Genomic DNA, 21,291 nt, shown 5'->3' with positions numbered 1-21,291 from the left:
GTGTTGTAAACACTGATGATTCATCAGTGTTAACAGTGTCATCATTTTCTCTTGTCAGACATCCTATGTTAAATTATTTGAAACAAATTTCAAAAAGGGCCAAATCTTTCAAATAAACACGTTTTTAAAAGTATGATATTCTGTCGTTCGTGACTAATTATGTTATTCGAAAATTGGCAAAACAAAGTTTTGTCTTGATTAAGCTGAAACAATTTGAGAAACACTATAAGATATTATAATGGATAGACTGATTTCATAAGGCATATCCCTGTACAAGTGTGTAGCATCATGAATTCATGATGTTTGATTTGTTTGCCATTTCACAGCTTTGCTCATTATATTTGAAGTGTGCGTCTGTATTCATACTGTTTAGGAACATTCATTATTTTGTTTAAAGTTTATAGTAATATACATACATTAGGATTGAATCTGTATTAAAATATCCCTGAACACACAGGCACAGGTACACGTGCAAACAAAGACTCACACGCGCACACACCCACACACCCACGTGCAGAAGAGCACAGGGGTTTGCACTACGTGTGTGTGTGCATGTATTTGTGTGTGTTCAGGCAGGACCAGGTCTGTCTTGTGTCTTTGTGTACTAAGCCCCAGGCTAGCGTTGGGCAGTTGGTTCTGTCAGCTCTGGTTTCATCAAACAGCTGGTGGGCTGAGCTGCTGTGAGGCTGCAGGGCCTGGTGGAGAGGTTCCAGTGTGGGAGAGGAGGGTCCTGTGTGGGGCCTGCCTCTCCACAGCTTTCCCACACTCTTGCTCCATTCTCCTCTTTCATCCCACAGACAAAGGAAGTGTGCCGTGCTAAATTATCCTCGAGGCATGATGGTGAGAAAGCTCTGACCAACTGCCCCTCTCTCCCTCCCTCCTCTACAAATCTGTCCCTGGGGGGGACAATCAGCTTAGTCATTTCATAAACCTGCATTATTCATGACCCAAAAAAAATGTGGTTCTCAAATAATTATTTTAACGTAATATTGTATGAATGTAACTGAGTACATGAATTAATATTAAACAGGAAAAAAAGAAATTGTCTCAGGGCCTTTGCTAATTACCTGACTTGAATTCTTGTTGCATTATAGTTAAACTGAATTTGTATTGCTCCATACCAGAGCAGAGTTTGTTACTAACTTCATTGCAGTACGGTTGGATTGCTGTCACAATTATGTGCCAGAATGATCTGCCTTTGCGACAACACGAGGGGTACAACACAACAAGTCAATGGTGTAGTAATGTATACATGCCAGGATGAGCCTAGGCCTGTTCCTGGGCCTGTTCCTAGGACTGTGGACCACCGTGGGAAACCTCGGCTGTTTACCTCAGCTAACAGGTGTCAGTGTGGAGGCTGGTCTGTTCCACCTGGCGATAAGACACTTTGAGCAAACACACAAAAACAAACACACACACACACAGACACACTCCTTAGTCAGACATGCTCCCACAACACCCACCCAGGCACACTCCCAATGGCCTCCCAAGGTGCGGGTACACCCAAGCACACACGCACAGACACACACACACACTTTTGTCACAAACAAAAGTGTATTGTGTATTGGTGCAGGAGTGTGGGAAAGCAGTCTGGACTCCAGACCCATGAGGGCAGTAGGACCTGTAGTAAACAGTCAGGACTCCAGAGACATGTAGGACCTGTAGTAAACAGTAAGGACTCCAGAGACATGTAGGACCTGTAGTAAACAGTCAGGACTCCAGACACATGTAGGTCGTCCAGTAGTAAACAGTCAGGACTCCAGACACATGTAGGTCGTCCTGTAGTAAACAGTAAGGACTCCAGACACATGTAGGTCGTCCTGTAGTAAACAGTCAGGACTCCAGAGACATGTAGGTCCTGTAGTAAACAGTCAGGACTCCAGAGACATGTAGGTCCTGTAGAAAACAGACAACCACTCCCTGATCAGTGATTATTGATTACGGAACCTTAGAACTTGTCAATAACCCCTCAATAAGACCAGCAGTGATACACCAATCAGCTAAATAACTAACTGATTTGAATAGATTTATTAAAGATTGATGCTCTGTAAAGAAGTCTCTCCTGCTGCAGTACAATGTCTAGATTACTGTTATGATTCATTGATAGCAAAGGCATTGTTTCAGGCTTAACCACACTATACCTTGGCTAATATAACTCTTATTTCCCATTGTTCAAATTGGATGCTCTTCCTATGTAGCTGTCTCATCTCTTAACTCAAGTGTGTATAATATTGCTGAAAGACCCCTTTCTAAAATCTTTACAATAAATTTCATTCATTTAAAATAAAAAATAATGTGGCTAAGTTAATATTTCCCTTTTCCCCTTTTGGGCCACAGTCAAACACAGAGAGAGATAATTTTGAATTTTCATCAATTTATTTATACAAGAAATGAAGCAGTCCTCTTTGAAGCTGCTGTCACTCATGTCAAAGTTGATCATTTTCAACAAGAAATACAGAAGACACACAGTGTCAACAGTGAACTGTAAGAGAAAAATGAGACAGGTTGGGACATATTGTTCCATGTAGACTTTCTAAAAGGCATATCAACTTCTCAAAAACAATATCCTAAAACAAAGAATATAGTCTTCACAAAAGAAGACCATTGTTCCATACAGACTTTCTAAAAGGCATATTCACTTCTCAAAACAATATCCTAAAACAAAGTATATAGTCTTCACAAAAGACTGGAAAAAACAATTTTACAAAAGGATTCACAAAGCCTTTACAAAACTATCCAAAAAGCCTTTACAAAAGGCATAAAAAAAATCTTGGACTCAATATCCTTCAATAGAATGGTTTTCAGGTTTCAGTTGGCCAAGCAACCATCAGATTAGATAACATCTTTCAAGTAATGATATCAATATCCTTCACAAAAGGATTCACAAAGCCTTTACAAAAAGGACGATCATGTCTTAGAATCAATATCCCTCAATAGGAACATAAAAAATGGAAGTTAAAGAAAAGTTTCAGTTGGCAAAGCAACCATCAGTAAATAAAGATAACATCTTTACACAACATTTTCTCAGAAAATGAAAGGGTAAAACAACACAATATTGCTTCATAAAAGCACAAACTGTATTCATCACTCATCAAAGTATATAGAAAACATCTACTTCATAACGAAGTACTGTAAAACTGTTTTCAGCTTTTTCTCTGCGAGTGTAACATCAGTGGAGTTCTTTTCTATCAAGAAACGTAGAACATCCAGTAAAACATTTGGAAACATGTTTCCTACTCAGGATAGTGGACAGTCCTCCAGGTACAGAATCTGTACAAGGGCTCTACCAGGGCCTCCACACTGGTTTGTGGGTGCTGGTGGCCTGCTTGACTGGGCCCTGGCTGTGGAGCTGGGAGGAGAGGGGAGAGGCGGCACAGACGTCCAGGGATACTCTCTGGGCACCATGGAGGTGCTGGAGGTGCTGGAGGTGTTGGAGTGTGGCATCCTTGGTGGAGCTGGCAGACAGGAAGTGCAGCGCCTCCCTCCAGCACTGGGAGTAGCCCTGACCGTGGGCCCTCAGAGGGACCATACTCCTGGACTGCAGCTGCTGCTTCAGGAACACCACGGTCATCTCCAGGATGTCAGCCTTCTCCAGCTTGGCGTTGGGGTCCTGCTTGTGGAACTCCTTCTCCAGCAGAGTCTTGAGCTGCTCTATGCAGATATTGATGCGATCTCTGCGCATTTTCTCCACGGCTGGTTTCCTTAACTGGAGGAGAAAAGAGGACAGTCTGTTAGCTTAATGCTCTCTCTCAAACAGGGATGCAGCAAAGGTAAAACAAGCGATGATAAAAGGACAGATGTGTAACAACACTTACTTTATGTTTGTCTTTGGTGGAGAGCATGGAGGTGTCAGAGTCTCTGGTGCAGGTAGGAGCCATTCTGGAGCAGTAGGGAGAGAGTGTGCTTCTCTGAGGAAGGACAGTGAGTTGTGAACTGAGAGAGGATCCCTCTCCCCTATTTATAGCGGGGCATTAGCATTACAAAGCCATGAGTCCCAGGAAGGCTTAGCTTTCCCACACTCTGAGGCCAGTGGGCGAGGCGGACACAACAATGGGAGAGGCATCAATTATCTCATGGTTTCAACCAGCCTCATGGCCTCAACAGAGGGGATGGGGTTGAGGCTCTCTGAGCCATAGGCTGGACACAAGCAGGTTGTTATACTTTTATTACCTGGGAACAGTCCCTGTGTCTGATCAGGCCTCTGCAGATGGAGAGCAGGCAGCCTTTGCACACCTGATAAGGGCCACTATAGATTAGAGATTAAACATGGGACATGGAGGAGAATACAGCAACACCGCTGAACATGGTCAAGAAAACACAACATGGGAGTAATTTTTACTATGTAATCAGAAATCTTTATTACATTTGAAAAAGGTGACAAAACCCATCAATATTAGAACTGGGGAACGGGTTTATTAGAACTGTTTATAAATTAAAAAACTTAAGTTGATACCTTGCATCAATTTGTATATTAGTATAATATTTACAGTTTGATACAAGCACTGTGTGTGATAATGTGAAATTACATTATGTCACTTCCATTACACACCTTCCAAACTGTGTAAATGTCTCATGAGAAATAAGGAGGGGGAGTAAAGACAAGAGTTAGGTAGAGAGAGCGAGGGATAAAGATTCCTGTTGCTATTGTAAATGCCAATTAAACACAATTATCCTATGCCCTCTGGGAAGGCACACTTCCATTGTTCGACCCCCCCCTTCAACCCCCTGTCTCTCATCCCCCTTGGGTGTATATGTAGTAAATGGGGAAGAGAGTGTGGGAAAGCAGGATGGTCTCTTACTCACACATCCTCCAGTCAATAGAGCACACCCCATCACCCCTCCATCCACCCACCCCCCAGCCCCTACCTCCCTCCTCCTCTCCCTCCCTCCTCCTCTCCCTCCCTCCTCCTCTCCCTCCCTCCCTCCTCCTCTCCCTCCATCCTCCTCTCCCTCCCTCCTCCTCTCCCTCCCTCCTCCTCTCCCTCCCTCCTCCTCTCCCTCCCATCCAGCCGAGACACACCCTTTCAGCCTGCCGCCCTGATCACAGCCTCTGTGGAGCATGAGGGCGCGTGTGTGTGGTCGTCGTCCCCCCTCCGCAAACTGAGCTTACACCACTCAGCCCGGATATGAGTGTTTGTGTGTGTTTGTTTGTGTGTGTGTATGTGTGTACTTACCTACCACTGATAATTTACCTCTTCCAGCTCCCATGTTTAAGTTTTACACTTAATCCTGCATCGTCAGGCAGGGCGCTGTTCTTATTTCTCAAGCTTACATGACTATAATGTGTTTGTTTGTCTTCTAATAACATGCTAATTTCTTGTTTAACACTTTTGACTGCTCCCAAATAAAAGTAGAAATGTAGTTAAATGGAACTCTGGAAGCATTAGAATCAAGCTTTATTAATTTGAACTGTTGCATGCACATTGGTTGAAGGTTGGTTGAGCTAACCCTAACCCTAGTTGCATCTCACTAAGTAGACATACTATGGAACTGTTGAATATGCTGCTCTTTGCTGTCACCTAGACATGTAACTACATTCCTGATTTGTCTGGTTCTAAATCTCAATTTCCAAATCAACAAAACCAAATCCTGTGTAAGCATTTTTTTTTATTTTGGACAACATGTACATGTGCTGTTCATGTATAATTGTAAATATACAAATAAATATAAAAATACAAAACGTCAATATCTGGGAGTTAAGAAGCAGATGGTCAGGGCCTTTTTGGAGGGAAAAGCTTCCTCTTTCCTTTCAAGTCCTCAAGACGCATTTCTTCAATCGAGTATGCAGATGCTACCACATCATTTGAGTATGAACGCATTCCAATGTGGACATTCCTTCGTCCTCTATTGAGCAACAATAGAGATGGCCTCATTATGGAGACCTCTTCATACACACACACACACTCCTCCCACGCACACACACGCCAAACCGTCTCCATGGCTTTAAGCCCAGATGTCCCAGAGTGTGTATGGGTAAGTGTGTGTGTGTGTGTAGCCAAAGGCCCTCTCCCTGCTCTGAGGAATGTGTGAGAGCCGCGACCTGCTCCTCTTTCCCACACGTAAGCCCCCATTCAGGCCAGCGGCCCACCCTGCCTCCCCAGCCTCTGATCCGTCAGTTCTTATTATGCCTGAGCTTCAATAGGCCATCTGGACCTCGACTGGGACAGCCAGGGCCTCCTACTTACCCCACACTCACCTAGAGTACACGCTTCAGGTGGCGGGTGGAATAAACACGCACACAAATGTGTATATTGACATATTATTCCTGTGTACTGTATAAACATCAAGCATGTAGCCTAAATATTCCCTCCGAAATAACTAATGGAAGGGAAGGGAGATGCAGTGAACTGTAAAGGTAAAAATGAATCAATAATAGTGACATATGAAGTATTTTCTGGATCAAAGGAAGATAGTTATTGTTCTCTGAATTGTGTATCAATTTGAACCCGAAAACACTATCCAACACTGGCTGCCACCAACCAAGGCATTGAGCAAACGACCCCAGTGAAAGAGGTCTAAAATCTGACAGAAGGTGTTCAACAACGCAAGAAGTTTCCCGCCTCAAGTCGCTTTTTTTCTTCTTCTTTGCTGCACGTCTTCACTGTGAATGTCAGGTCACATGCCCCTGGAGTGCCATTGACCCACACAACACATCAGAATCTGCCTCCTCCAGGAAGGGGTCAGGCGTTTCCCAGGTTCTTTCTCTATGTGTGCGTGTGGCTGCAGTCACAAGGATACTTCACAGGACCCATGTGTGACACCAGGCACCTGCCCCTCTCTTTGTGGGAGAGCCATGCCCTGGCTCCAGCTCTGAAAGCAGGGCACACAGAGTCAGGGGCTGGGGTTGGTACAATACACCAGCTCAGAATGCATTGTGGTGCTCTTTACAAGTTCCAATTTGGCGGGAGAAGAAAATGTGTGATGGATGAGAAGGGTTTGAAAAAGACAAAACAAAAAACATTCTTTAACTGAACCTGAAACAAAATTAAGAAAAGTTCACTGGCACAACAACTTGAAACTTAAACGCTTAAAAGGTAGAATGGTAACAAAAGAATGATAATGAAAGTTTGATCTAGCCCATTACTCGTAATATAAAAAAGGAATACCCTATACAGTCAAGAAACAGGAAAAAACATTCCACTTTCAAGGGGCTAACAACCTATGCCCGTCTACAAGTTTTGTGAGCTGACAGTAGTTTCCCGCGCAGTGAGGCCAGCAGCTGCCCTGCCTTCAAAGCCTAATCCTGGAGGCAGTGTTGTCCCAACTTTCCCACAGCACACTTTCAACAGCGCAACAAAAGAAGTGTGCCGTGCTCAATACCGCATTAGTCCCGGTCCTCAATTGGGCATATAATTCCCGAGAGGCCATACGGAAAAACATCACTTTGATACAACCCTTGAAACGGGGACACCAACCAAAATGGACCCATGTCATGGAGATATAGCTACGAATTAACATAGCCTATTATTCCTCAAAACCCATTAGCCTATATTAATAACTAACCAATAGGCTTAGTATAGGCAAGCACTAAATTCTGGTTTAAGAAATAGCCAACCATATAGCAGTCATTTTATGAATTTATGTTTCTATTCAAATGCAGTTATTGTATTTAAGCCTGTAGCCTACCTAAATGTTGAATGGAATCCTCAAAAGGCTGCCATTATTCGAAATATTAGCGGGAAAACGCACGGCCAGAACGCTTAAACTAATCTCTTGATCCAGACTAATCTGTTCGGATGCCTATTCATGAATTGTGGACAACTTCTCCCGCCTTTTGGTCTGCCTGCCTTTCATGTGAATGGGTGTAACACCTTGGAATGCAGGCGTAAGGAATAGAGTCAACTTTTCATGGCACCCTTTAATTGCACGCTCCACCTGTTCCCATGGGACAAGCTAACTGTCCCCCGGCGACAGACAGTCAATTTAGCATGAAGCAATTGAAGCCTTTGTCATTGGGCTGCGTTCCGGATTGGCTCGCTAGTGTGGGAACACCCTGTCAAACACTAACTCACGCGGGTTTACAGTGCGAGGGCTGGAGCTATAAATTGAGGAGCCCCGGAGAGCTGGGACAACCAACTTCCAAGATCAAGTTTAGCCTACAAAACATAAACGCAGGGCAATGCCACCTGTCAATACTTGCAACTTAGTTCTTAGCACCAAAGATAAAATCAAAGTGAGTACAAACAACTTCCTAAATAATGTCTGTGTATGTGTGATCTTAAAAAACGGTCAATATTTCTGAAAATGTCACCTATCTAACTTAGTTTTTTTTGTTTGCTCTCTAGCTAAGAAAACCAGCTGTGGAGAAGATGCGCAGAGATCGCATAAACAACAGCATAGAGCAACTCAAAACCCTCCTCCACGCCGAGCTCCAAGCACACCAGCCAAACTCGAAGCTCGAGAAAGCTGACATCCTCGAGACAGCCGTGTTCTACCTGAAAGACAACCTGCACTCGGCAGCTGTCTCGGTCCACGCAGGCTCAGTTGGTCAGGGCTATTCTGAGGGATTCTCCCGCTGTCTAGAAGAAACGCTTCGTTTCCTCTCCGCTCACAACCAGCCTTCAGAATCTAAGAAACTTGTCAGTCACTTCCACCGGTCTCAACAGACGCCAGGAGCCGAGTCTGGGCTGCGGAACCGCCCGGTGGGCCCCCGCAGGAACCTGAGTGTTCCTAAAAGTGTCATCTCAGCAGGTGCAAGAACATCGGTGTGGAGACCATGGTGATGCGCGTGTATGGAAAATGAGACAGCGCAAACTCAGAATTAAGACTGTCAATGTTAAAATAATGATATACCTTCCTGGCTTGTTTTAGGAGCTATTTGTAGGATTACTTTCTTCATTAATACTTTTTCATGTCAGTTAACGGTGAAATAGTGACATGTTCAGCGAATGAGTTACCCAGTGTTTACGCAAAAGCGTACACCTATTCTATCTTCACCATGTGAAGGCAAATGTTTACATATTGTAAAAGCGTGTTTGTTGATTCTTGATTCAGTGTATAACGGCGTATGGCACTTGTTGCTGAGAATGTGTCCTATCTCGGCTTTGATCTAGGCTAATGTATCACATTGATATGCCAATTTTTCATTGTAATAAAATCAATAAAATCAATTGAAAGAATGGATAAAGAAACTGTCCTCATGTGGATCTTAACCTAAACGAGTGAAACAGCTATAAACAATAGAAACAGCTATAAACAATGGGCTAGACTAATACTAATATGCTAAACCTTAACGTGCATGAAAATAAGAAACACATGAAATCGTGGGTATGCAGCTTGTCTTCTCCCAATTCAGGAACTATAACTTTAGGTATATCAAATTGCCTACTTGGTAAACCACATTATCATCTACCTCCCCCGATCCACAAGCACACGCGTGCGCACACACACATGCACACACGCCGACAGAGAAAAGCTCCATTCAAGATTCAAAGTTTTCAAATTGGATTTCTGAAGGAAGCCTCACCCTTAAGTTCTCCCATTAATCTTTTTTACTTCAAGAAAGCCTGGAGCCAGACAGTTCTGGCGGGAGCTTGTGACATGAGACCCATGCACATTCTATTGAGTAAACATTTTCAAGCTCAATAGTCCAGCTGCTGTTTAGAACACAAAGGCAGCCCCGCCGTACCCGGAAACCCCCGGATAACCTGAGCTTTCCCACACTCACACTATTCAAAGATGTCAATTAGAGTGTGGTGCTTTTCGCGCCAACGTTCTTAACCCCACGTTTTTCTGTGTAGCTACCACGTGTTGACATTATGGTCAGGATGTAAAATAGCGAATAGCCTACTGTAAGATTAAACTGCTTATATAAGTATTTTCTGTTTTGAGTGGGAAGGAGTATGTCTAATGATAGAAACAATACCATTTTGTTTGAGGTATTTGAAGGATGTCACATACAGATGTCCCAATTGTTATTCACATAATTATACTGAATTAGTCTACATAACAAAGCATTCTGCAGCAGCATGGATGAGAAATGCACTTAGCCCTGGCATTCTTGACATAACTTCATGAAAGACCATGAAAGACCAGAATAGCTTTGACATGAACAAAAGAAAATGTTTGCTAAAAAGCACTCTCCCAGTGATGTCATTATATATTGGTGCCCCTCTGTGCATTGTGTGTTCTGCATATTCATATATTCACATTCCTTTTTATTTAATATGCCATTCAACCATTAGCCCTCTAGGTTAATCTGAAACTCATGGGATTCATGACCCTAAATGAATACCCAAGTTTGGGCATTCTGTTCCCTGTCGGTGTTACATTCCTTAATCGGTCAGTTTATCTAAATAGGTGTTGTGGCACTGAAAGATGCAGTTAAATATGCTGTGTATAAATTGTTATAAAACTACCTCAAACCATTACATATCTATATTTCCCCTATAGCCCTTCCAGAAAAAAAGTGTTTTAGATACATCCCCATGTTCTCGCTGGAGGTGTGTCGAAGTGTGTCTCTCTGCCTTCGCACAACATGATGAAACATGGGAGTGTGGCAGCACTTAGGTGACACTGCCTCAGAATCCTGTTATCTGTGAATGTCACAGGAGTGTGTGACACTAAAGGTATGCCTGGTGTGAGAGACGAGGAGTACGTGACACTAAAGGTATGCCTGGTTTGAGAGACAAGATGGAGGTGATTCTCTCAACACACTAAATATCCTGGCCGGACCAGCAAAAAAATAAAAATGTGCTTGTGTACTTTGAAAGCAGTTTCTTAAATTTACATTTAGTCATTTAGCAGACGCCCTTATCCAGAGGTAAGTACAGGGACATTCTCCCTGAGGCAAGTAGGGTGAAGTGCCTTGCCCAAGAACACAACGTCATTTGGCATGGTCAAATGATATATAGTGCTAAAAGTTGTCCTCCTAAGAGTGTGGTGTAAAAAGGAGGGAGATAATTATGAGGACCATCTAAGACATCGATTGGTACAAAAGTAGTGTGAAAACTGCAAATCAAATTAATCTTGATATGTTTTATTATTAATTAATTCACATCACGAAAAATAGAACAAAAGCAAAGTACTCTATATTGTTACTGAAATAATTTAATAGATATTGTCACAAATTACATTTCTAATTCAATCTACATTGATACAGGCACATTTTGAAGATAATTAACTTCTCATTGCATAAAGCACTAAAACAGACAATTAAAATACAAAATCCATTTTATGAAAATAAATCCCCCCCCCATTTTTTTTTTACTGAAACAGATTGAGGCCTACAGACTGACCATCCTCACACTCAATGACTCATCCATTTTGAGAAAAGTGCAATTGCTCTCCGTAAAACCAGTCTGTCATCAGTAAAATTAAGTATGCGGGTGATGAGGTAAATATTGATGAGCTCTTTGAAGTACTTGTTGGCCTGTTTAGGGTTGATGTGGGTCTAGCTAAGGATTATATATAAACCAGGTATTAGTACCCAACAGTACCCAATGCCCAATTATTCATGACATAAATCATCAGTAACGGCCACAGCCATACAGAACATGCTATAAGCCAGTCAGTCTACGTCCAATCAGAGAAGGTGTGAGGAGGGGCATTTCACTCTGACAGCTCAGCCAGTGTATCAGATTACAAAGACCCAATGTTACGAAGACGATTGTGTTCAATTAGCATTAGTGTACTTCTGATATTACATCTCCATGTTCATAACATTTTAGCACCAGGAACCTTTTTCTTTTACAATGTTCAATTTAGAACAATACACAACATGTTGACTTTGACCTTGACACTTATATTAGTCTGCTCTGCTTTCAGCCTCAAATGTCATCCTTATAAGGATGCTGCATTGATGTCTATTTCTGGGTTAGTAAAACATCTATAAAAAGAAGGCTCAAATAATACAGTTTGTCCCTAATGACAGATGTATACAGCAATGTTAATACAGGTCTTCTGCACTTACATTACCAGAGATTAAGGTAGCGCACAGCGGCCATATAGAATAACAGGAAATGCATCAGTGTAACAGGAAGTAGCTATACATGTGTAAAATCCATGGTTGACCACAACAGTTTGATTGGTTCCATGGACCCATGGACGGGAACAGTCTCGTACCATCGTTGCGTCTGTCTGACACAAGCAGCTTCTTTCAGCAGGCCGTCACACTCCAGACGATCCACTAGGAGGTGCTATGGTGCAGCAATTCCCTTCCAAAGCAGCTGATTACATTCTTGTATGTGCGTAAGGTTCAGTGCAGCCTCATCGAGGGACAATATTAGGATGGATTCAAAGAGACAATTCACTCTTACTTGACATTGCCAGTCTTGTATTGGTGAGAGATATGGGTCTAAGGGAGGGGGTCGTCGATTCTCTGGAGGGTTAAAATTGGATTAGTTGGGGGATAGGAGGCTAAGTTGGACGGGATGAAAGTACAATACCTCCTCTCTAGCCCATGTAGGGGTACTTCCAATCCTGGAGGGGTACATGGGTCTCCTTGACAACCTGCGGTGATGTCCATCGCAGAACGTAGTGGGGGCCGCCAGGTTTGTCATTAGTTCCTATAGAGACAGTCGAGTTCATGGTTTACAATCCTATTCATTAATGTATCCCCATAGAGATGATCACTCAAAACTCATCTTGTCATAAGAACTATTAAAATCATCAGCAACATGACAGAACACACTCATTTACAGGGAATCATTCCAAAATGTAAAATCCAATCAAAAATAACCAAAGATCAACGTGCTCCAGATAATGATTAGGACCAGGTGCTGGATTTACGTCGGAGCAAACACCAACAGGATGGCAGCTCTGAAGGAGCAGGGACGGGCTGGCGGCAGACAGAAGCTAATCTCACCTGAGGCTCTGGCGCCACCAAATGGTTGCTGGGCGACGATGGAGCCGGTGGACTTGTCGTTGACGTAGTAGTTGCCTGCAGCGTTCCTCAGCACCCTGGCTGCCTCGTCCACCACAGTCCTGGTGGACAGGACACACGATTAGGGCTCACAGCTTGAACTGACACAGGATTCAAAGACAGTACACGAGACTGTACTATTCGGGGACCGTCCAAAGTTTGCTTATTAGGACACAATCCTCTGACTTTATAAGAAACTTTTATTCGATGCCTGCTTGTTACATTTATATAGACTGCATACAAAGTTCATGGGTATATTGTTTTCTACAAAGTTCCCTAATTACTATTACTACTGCAGTGCCTGTTTGTGGCTCATGAGATCAATGGCTTCATCGCTAAGTGCAACTCAACATGGCAGCAAACATGATTAATTAGGCGATATTTATTTGATTATTAGCTCATCCAGCTGTACTCCTTTGGCCATGTCAGGTAGTTGAGCACCGTGTCATTGATTTGTTATTGTTGTTTGTATAACATGTCATGTGTCTCATGAAGTAGTATTCATTCATGCTATGCGTGTGCTTTGTAATATGTTGGCACTTCATATTCTCCAGGAGAGTGCTCGATCGTCTCATTTCATAGACAACCTGAATGGGTGATCACGATTTTTTTGCTTCCCTCTGGAAAATTAGTGTCAAACATAAGTGTTTGTATCCCCCAACCCCTTTCCCCCACTGTGAAGTGCATCGTGTTGCCTCCTGTTATGAAATGGACTATATAAACCTATATTTATAACCTACTATATAAAAAAAAAAAAAAATATAAATAAAGTTTGATTTGATCAAAAACACCAGACAAGAAGGAAAATGGTTAGAAGTCGAACATGTTACTGAAATCGAACAAAGCTGAGTTGAAAGCAAGCGAGACAAAGAGAGAGTGTGTGTGTGTGTGTCTTACTTGTCTTTAGCGAACACAGCTCCGGTTAGGGCGTACGGCGACGTGCTGTCGATCAGCTGGAGGATCTGCTTGTAGTCGTTCTCAGGGTAGACGTACACAGACAGGATCGGCCCAAAGATCTCCTGCAAGAGACGCAGACAGAGGGAGGGTCTTAAAACACCCAGATGTACAGTCCAGGCGAGCTAGCTCCACTGGGGTTGGGATGAAGGTGAACTGGCTCCATCACAGATGTGTGAACTCTGGCAGGAGACCCACATCTAGAAATCCATTAAACATGAAGCCACCGGGCAATACGCTTTTAAAAGTGAAAGCGACTTCGTACATCGTCAACAGTTTCCTCACCTCGTTCATGATGGGATCCCGTGGGTCTGTGGTCTCTATGATAGTAGGCTCCACAAAGTAGCCCTTCTTATCATCGCAGTTGCCCCCGGCAATGATGCTCAGGTTGGGCGAGGACTTGGCATGGTCCAGCCACTGCTTGTTACGAGTAAAGGACTGTGGGAAAAGAGTACAGAGACTTACTGATCCTGTACTATAATCAAGGCTGTGAGTGTGGAAATCAAATGTTCCGGAGTTACAGGAAGTTGCATACCTTGTCATCGATGACGGCAGAGAAGAAGGTGCTGAAGTCTTCCACAGGCTGTCAAGCACAGACCAAAACAACCCAACTATCACAACCTGACTGCAAATTAAAACATCGGTAAACCCTCAACTGTTTTTCTATCCCCCTCAGAGTAAACACTCAACTTCTATGAAATATAAATATAAAGTCGGTATATTAGTATCTGTCTTATCTAATCAAGGAACCCATCACAACGATGGTGTACAATAAAGCATGTCGACTGTAGGTTTCCTGTAGGCTCACGAGAGGTCACCAGGAGTTATTTTTTCTACTCACGTCCCCCAGGTTGATCTGCTTGTGGATGTCCAGGAGCCCCTGCTTGATCTGGGGCCACAAGCTGTCAGGAACATACATCCTGGAGCAGGCAGAGCACTTCTGGCCCCCGTACTCAAAAGCTGAGCGGATGGTCCCAGTCACCACGCTACGCACGTCCGCCGACTTGTGGACGAAGTGGAAGTTCTTCCCGCCACACTCTGAGAGGCAGGAGAGGAGAAGAGGAAACAGGGAAGCTGATGAAATGTTCTCATACCGTTCCAAAGTGAACTCCTCCTGTGTCTGAGAAGCTTGGTCTTTTTTTGAATGGTTGTTTGCCATTCCCCTGAGGACCAGTGTTAAAAGGGATCGTCTTTGAGTAGTGGGACCGATCCACGTCGGTGTTGGAAGTTTGTTGCTCGGTGGTGCCACCTACCTCCGCCCACGCGGGGGAAGTTTCTGTAGATGTCCAGGTTCTGGGCCACCTGTTTCCACAGCCTCTTGAACGTCCTGTAGAGGAAAAACATGGCTGTCAAACTCCTGAGGTACAGCATCCACTGCTCCAAGCACTGAGCTTGTATCGGCATGTGTCACTGCCTTTAATTCAGCCTGTGATATTTGTTCTGTAAAACGCAAAATACATTTTACTTTTTTTGATCAAGAGATTTGATTTATTATTGTGTTTATCAGAGTATGTCTGCACCATGCTATGCACTCATGTTATTAAGATGTTATGGTTGCACTGGAGCTAAGATACTATATTGCTCACCATGCCTAGTAGCTGAGATGGGGTTACCTTGCGCTGTGGCTAGAAAATAGAGATTGTTTCTTTGCTCAAACTACTAAAATACTGTTAGAACTATGCACTACAAATCCTTGAACTTCTGCTGTACTTCATCCCCAATGTGTACGTTGCTTGGGATAAAAGGGTCTGCTAAAAGAATGGCATCGCAAAAGTAGATCTTGCTAACTGATAGAGTGCTGATGACGTACGGAACGCTGCCAGTGAAGTTGATGCCCGCCAGGTGCTCGGAGGAGGTGATGGTGTCCCCGAACACGGGCCCATCGGCCGGGACGAACTGGATGATGTTGGGGGGCAGACCGCAGTCCCTCAGTACCTTGTACACCGCGTAGCTCGCCGACATGGCTGTGTCGCTCGGCTTCCACAGAACCACGTTCCCCTGACACACAGACCAAGGAGAGGACAAAGAAGAAGAAAAAGAACGAATAATAACTCATTCGTTATTAACGATTAATCATTTCACAGGCCACACACCTCAGGGACAAACAGCCACTGTCACTGAAGATTCAAGAAGGCACAGGCAATTCTTGTCCCCAACAATTTTTTTTAAAATCCAAGTCTCAGTACGTTTATTAGAATGTCTCTCTCACAAACACAGACAGTAAGAAGGACTGACCATGATGGCAGGGGTTCCTGCAAGATTCCCACCAATTGCAGTGAAGTTGAAAGGGGCGACAGCGGCCACAAATCCCTGGAATACAACACCCATACGTTAAAAACAACTGATGAGGACACGGCCAGTATCGACACATCAAGAACCGCCTTTCACACTCTGATCATGATAGGATTCTCATTATACAGTTGTAGATAGTGATAGTATATAGGGACAGTGGAGAGGTGGGTGGCCCTGGGGCCCAGGAGGGTGCTGTGCTGGGTGCAGACAGGGAGCCCGTACCTCCAGGCCGCGGTACAGCATGGTGTTCGTACTGCCGTCGCTGTCCAGGGGCTGCTGTGCCTCCAGCTCGATGGCGTGTTTGGCGTTGAACCGGAAGAAGTCGATCAGCTCCGGGGCGGCATCGATCTCCGCCTGCACCACCGTCTTACCCTGGGAGATAGGAACGGCACGGGAGAGGAGGGAGAGGAGGGAGAGGGGGGGAGGAGGGAGAGGAGGGAGAGGAGGGAGAGGGGGGGAGGAGGTCGCCAGACAGGATAGTTAGAGAGGAGCACAGGAGAGAGGTAGTGAATAAAACACACTAGAAAAAGACACCAGAACATGAGAGGACAGCTGACCTCATCAATATCCATACCGGTCACTGGATCTCTATTAATATTGTTCATTCGACCAATACGAGTGTGTCTCGTTAGATCTGCGGGCCTCCTGTACCTGGCCGATCATCGTCTTTGCCAGGATCTCTGCTCTCTTTGGTCCGCTGATGACGTCCGCAGCCTTGAAGAAGATCTGGGCTCGGTCCTGGACGGGCTTCAGGTCCCACTCGCGACGTGCTGCCACCGACGCCAGGATGGCTTTGTTCAACAGGTCCTGGAGGATCCACAGTCAAGCATGAGGAGGTCGTCACAATGGTTGTGACAGCTCCTTTATCAACAGGTTGCCATTTCAATTGAGTGATTTGACTGTCTGAAATTTGGAGGAAAGCATGAACTGAAACTGTCTATCTACTGTATATTTCATTTAAGTATAAAGGCACGTCTTTTCTTATTGATGACAAATATGACATGATTACCTTGTCAGCGTAGCAGAATTTGGCCACTTTGTGAGAGTGGTTGAAGGGCTTTTGGTAAAAGAAAAAAGAAGGATGGTTGTTAACACAGCTCATAAAAGAGGGGAAAACAACATACTCTCTGCACACACACTTTCTGGAAGCCACTGAATCTTATCTGACACCAGAGATAATCTACAACTGATAACAAACAATTACCAGAGCTTATACAAATAAACATGATAGGGACATAAAGCTGTCTGTTCAGTTTAAGGGAACTTTTTTCTGTACTGTATATATATGAGCAGTGAGAGTTTTGGTTTCCAAGTTTCCATGTTTGCAGTCAGCAAAGCAGTGTGCAGCAATAATTTGCTCAGATTACAGACAAGCCATTGACTTTACTTACCGACAGCTGGTACCTGATGTCTTTGGTCCACACATGTTCATCACCAACAACACAGGGAATCTCCTCTGTTGTCCCTTTCAGCTCGTTCAATGCCTGTCTCACACACACACACACACACAGGAAACACAAATCAGTTGATTGTCTGTGATTACAGGCTCTAAAGGAAAAACTGTTTACGCATTAAAGGGCATAAAAGTATGGAGGTGTGTGACAGTGTACTTGTGAAAGTATGGAGGTGTATGAGACTATACTCGTGAAAATATGGAAGTGTGTTAGTGAGTCTATCAGAGAATAAGTGAGCGTTAACCTTCTGCAGCTCTGCCCTCTCCTGACTGCCCTCCTGAAAGCCCAGGATGGGCTCATTCTTCACCTCCACTGCAGCACAGGGGAACGTTTTAAACCTGTAGACAGGCAGGAGGACAAACAGAGAGACAGACATGGTTACAGATTAAGATGTGGTGTTAATATTCAATTAAAGCTGTCGGGGTGACAGTGACAGCATAGCTTGTAATATCTAACTAGATTTCCCGGTCTCCGTCTGTCCATCGGTCCACGTCTCGAGAAAAGGACACAGTTTTAAGTTGAAAATAATCCGGTGTTTTGCTCAGGGGGAGCCAAAGACGTGCAGAGTGATGTTGTTTGGATGAATGCACCAACTGAACCAATGGCCTATGGTTTAGCCCTTTGAAATTGAAAAATACATTTAAATCTTTTTTAAGTTTTCTGGTCATACTGTTACTGAGAGGTTGCCTCCGGATGTGGTGAAGATGACGGGGAGTCCCCGAGGGCCTGTGGGGCACCAAGGCAGCAGCCGCTGAATTCTCATACCCAGGACCAATGATCGATCGCTGGGCAATCGGCGCTTCACTGCCGGTCTTGTATGACTTCCCAACAGCAGGTTTGAGAGAAGGAAGGAAACATTTTTTGTCACGTATGGGGATTCTTGATGGTGGCTGCTAGGTGGTGAGAATCTTCTAGTCCTTCCATATCAGTGAATTGTTGCTCAGAGCCATCAGGGATTTTCTGTCTACCTTGCTCAAAAAGCCAAAACCAGGTCTGACAGAGGGAAGGACGACATTTTTGGCATCACATTGAATCAGCTTTTTGGTCTGGATGGTTGGTGGCTGACTGGCAACAACACTTTGGTTAGCCCTCTTCACCTGGTGTGTCATTTGGGCTTCCTGAGGTTTTACAAGGTGCCCATCAGAGGCTTCATCCGTGTTCTCCTTCTCTGGGAGAATCGTGGTATTTTGCCTAGTCAAAATATATTTCCTGTTCCTGGGGCAGTTATACACAGGGATTCTTGATGGTGGCTGCTGGGTGGTGAGAATCTTCCGGTCCTTCCATATCAGCTAATTGTTGCTCAGAGCCATCATGGTTTCTTTGTCTACCTTGCTCAACAAGCCAAAACCAGGTTAGTGCTTGTTCTTTCTCTCCGCTGTAACCATAGGATGCTGCCTCAGCAACATTTATTTATTGTCCATGGGGCAGTTATACACAGAGGTTCTTGATGGTGGCTGTTGTTGGGTGCTAAAACCCTCCTGGTCCTTCAGAATCACGAAGGCACTCTTGGCCTGTGGTGGTGGAGAGCATCAGGGTGGGTTTTCAGAACCATTGTCCCCTCCTGAACGTTGAAGGTTCTGTAAAAACTGAACTCGATACTGCAACAAGGAGATGACTATAGCCTGTTCCCCCAACTCCTCCATAGCATGGTTATGGTTTAAAAGTTATTGGACTAAATTGGAACACTTAATATTCAAATGCTATGGTTGTTTCCATGGAAATTGTATGCATAACATTATTGAGTTTGTTAAAGGATAATATGTATATAATATTGGTATATTGTAAGAAGCACAGTGTTGTCCCTGACAACAAAACTGTAAAACTTTTGTATTTGTTTTATTATATTACGTTGACAGAATATGCTGCTATGTTCCTAAGGCTTGTTCTGTTAGTCTACCATCCAGTCACTATCCTATTTGGTAACCTGGCCCACATAGACGATCTTGAAAGCTGTAATGAGTAACCTGAGATGAGATGTGGTATAAAACATGTTGTACTTTTTTTAAATTATACTTACTCCTAGACAGTAGGCTAGGCTTAATCCTAAGGACAGTCTAAGGGAATGTAGACCGTGTATAAGTTCAGCAACTTGTGCTGTTTGACATACCTTCTGCAAATCTTCAAACATTCTGTTGTTGTTTCCTTTATATATTCCTTTCATTTATATAACCTTTATTTTTTCTAGCATTTTATTTGACAAGTCCTTCTAAATCCTTTAAAAGTGATAGTAGACTTCCACCACCTGACCACATCCTGGCACCCACAGACCTTTATGTATGATTAACTACTGTAGTTTAAACAGCCACAGAAGGTCACACTCAGAGATAGGGCCTAACTGAAGTGGAGAGAGGAGCAAATAGTGAAACAATTTTGGTGTTGGACTCCTTTTCTGAGACCTTATTCCTCATCATCTGTCATCTGACCAATACAAACATCTGTTCTCCACCCATGGGGTTCTCAGTCAAATCCTGCAGTAGAATCTTTAACTGAGTTTTTTGATCTTTATCATGGTGAGAGGGCAAACTAAATACTCGTCCATCTGGACTGACAGATGCTTTTTCAGGTGTGAAAAGAATCCAGTGCAAATAATTATAAGTTTCAAAATGCTGCTGTGGTCGCATGTAAGCGCTGCTAGTGTTTCTGGTACACTTCAATAGAGCCCACATAGGAAGTGTTGCACACTGCATCTGCACGTCCGCCTCGTCTTCACGTGCCAACAGGAGCTGGAAACCTTAAAATCTAGATGTTGGTCGAAGCTCAACTTGAAGCTCAACTCTCACGTTGAGCACACCAGTAAAGTGGTATCTTAATTCATTACATAACAGTTACTACATAACATTCCTTACTGGCAGTTAGTATGAGTACTGTTCTATTCATATTTCCTGCGACGAAGGTATCTTGGAAACATATCTCAAACTGTCAAAGGATTTTAAAGTGACATGCATAAAGTCATTTCTTAGGTTATTTAGTCTCGTGTGTTCAGGGTGGAAGTATTACATACCCCCTCCAAGACTGGCTGAGCGCCGATCTCACGCGCAGCATGGTTCGATGGAAAAAGATACGTTGAGGGTTAAAAAAAGACAGGAAATACAACCTGCGATTGATTAGGGAGGGACAGCAGTTACTGTATCAATCTCTGATAACATACATAGAAATACTAAACCCCGTCTTGAGATAGCTTCACCAGATCCTTGTATCCACGTATCGCGAGTGTAGGGTAGGACCGTACCATTTGGTTGCGTATGGAGAAACAGCTTTATTTCAAATGAAACTATTACATTTGCACGCCCATCATTATCAACCTTGTATATCATGTGTATTCGTTGTATGGTGGAAAATGGGAAAAAGTTGAGAAGCATATAAAAGTATATTTTAAAGGTAAAAGAATTAGCAGTTAAATCTCCCCTATTCGGATGAAATTTACAGAGAACCGAGAGGGCGAGTCGGTGATTAGCCATTCATCTTAAAGAAGACATCCCAACCAATCACAGCACCGCACAGTGATCTCTGAATCGGTCAATTCTATTTTTGACGGATCAGAACGTCGGACATACACTGCATAACATATCATAACTTCCTAGCTTCAAATATATTTATAGTCAAACAATTAGTCAAACAAACCACTAATGGCAGACTCCTCCTCAACATTGCGAACCATTTCAAATTTGACATGGTACAGACACGTATTTCATACATGCACACCAGTGGAGGCTTATGAAGGTATGAAGA

At 43.6% G+C, this 21,291-nt stretch overlaps 3 protein-coding genes across 3 annotated transcripts; 1 reads left to right on the top strand and 2 right to left on the bottom strand.

The window, feature by feature from the left end:
- Positions 1 to 2,376: 2,376 nt before the first annotated feature.
- her15.1 (hairy and enhancer of split-related 15, tandem duplicate 1) lies at positions 2,377 to 3,924 on the bottom strand. The gene is made up of 2 exons (XM_047025616.1): positions 3,816 to 3,924; positions 2,377 to 3,706 (listed from the first exon to the last, which is right to left on the bottom strand). The coding sequence occupies exons 1-2, from the start codon at positions 3,876 to 3,878 to the stop codon at positions 3,284 to 3,286; spliced, it is 486 nt and encodes a 161-aa protein (XP_046881572.1). The 5' UTR covers positions 3,879 to 3,924; the 3' UTR covers positions 2,377 to 3,283.
- A 4,055-nt stretch (positions 3,925 to 7,979) lies between these two features.
- her2 (hairy-related 2) lies at positions 7,980 to 9,111 on the top strand. The gene is made up of 2 exons (XM_047025548.1): positions 7,980 to 8,173; positions 8,286 to 9,111. The coding sequence occupies exons 1-2, from the start codon at positions 8,120 to 8,122 to the stop codon at positions 8,721 to 8,723; spliced, it is 492 nt and encodes a 163-aa protein (XP_046881504.1). The 5' UTR covers positions 7,980 to 8,119; the 3' UTR covers positions 8,724 to 9,111.
- Positions 9,112 to 11,011: 1,900 nt separating this feature from the next.
- aldh4a1 (aldehyde dehydrogenase 4 family, member A1) lies at positions 11,012 to 20,790 on the bottom strand. Its single transcript, XM_047025919.1, has 15 exons — positions 20,564 to 20,790; positions 17,807 to 17,900; positions 17,500 to 17,592; positions 17,118 to 17,165; positions 16,760 to 16,915; positions 16,331 to 16,480; positions 16,052 to 16,126; positions 15,627 to 15,814; positions 15,070 to 15,143; positions 14,658 to 14,854; positions 14,352 to 14,399; positions 14,102 to 14,254; positions 13,760 to 13,881; positions 12,806 to 12,924; positions 11,012 to 12,506 (listed from the first exon to the last, which is right to left on the bottom strand). Exons 1-15 carry the CDS (start codon positions 20,602 to 20,604, stop codon positions 12,394 to 12,396), a joined length of 1,671 nt encoding a protein of 556 aa, XP_046881875.1. The 5' UTR covers positions 20,605 to 20,790; the 3' UTR covers positions 11,012 to 12,393.
- Between the last annotated feature and the right edge of the window lie 501 nt (positions 20,791 to 21,291).

The sequence above is a fragment of the Hypomesus transpacificus genome, chromosome 9 (genome assembly GCF_021917145.1).
Source record: "Hypomesus transpacificus isolate Combined female chromosome 9, fHypTra1, whole genome shotgun sequence".
Taxonomy (NCBI): Eukaryota; Metazoa; Chordata; class Actinopteri; order Osmeriformes; family Osmeridae; genus Hypomesus; species Hypomesus transpacificus.
The sequence above is the reverse complement of the archived record's forward strand: the minus strand, read 5'-3'. Positions and strand labels throughout refer to the sequence as shown.

Bases quoted from the DNA above. Each gene is read 5' to 3' on its own strand.
- her15.1 (XM_047025616.1), bottom strand. From the start codon at position 3,878: ATGGCTCCTACCTGCACCAGAGACTCTGACACCTCCATGCTCTCCACC. The intron at 3,707-3,815 runs GTAAGTGTTGTT...TTTCTCCTCCAG, and splicing joins CCACCAAAGACAAACATAAA to TTAAGGAAACCAGCCGTGGA.
- her2 (XM_047025548.1), top strand. From the start codon at position 8,120: ATGCCACCTGTCAATACTTGCAACTTAGTTCTTAGCACCAAAGATAAA. The intron at 8,174-8,285 runs GTGAGTACAAAC...TTTGCTCTCTAG, and splicing joins GCACCAAAGATAAAATCAAA to CTAAGAAAACCAGCTGTGGA.
- aldh4a1 (XM_047025919.1), bottom strand. From the start codon at position 20,604: ATGCTGCGCGTGAGATCGGCGCTCAGCCAGTCTTGGAGGGG. The intron at 16,127-16,330 runs GTACGGGCTCCC...GTTGTATTCCAG, and splicing joins TGCTGTACCGCGGCCTGGAG to GGATTTGTGGCCGCTGTCGC. The intron at 12,925-13,759 runs GTAAGACACACA...CCTGTCCACCAG, and splicing joins GCTGTGTTCGCTAAAGACAA to GACTGTGGTGGACGAGGCAG.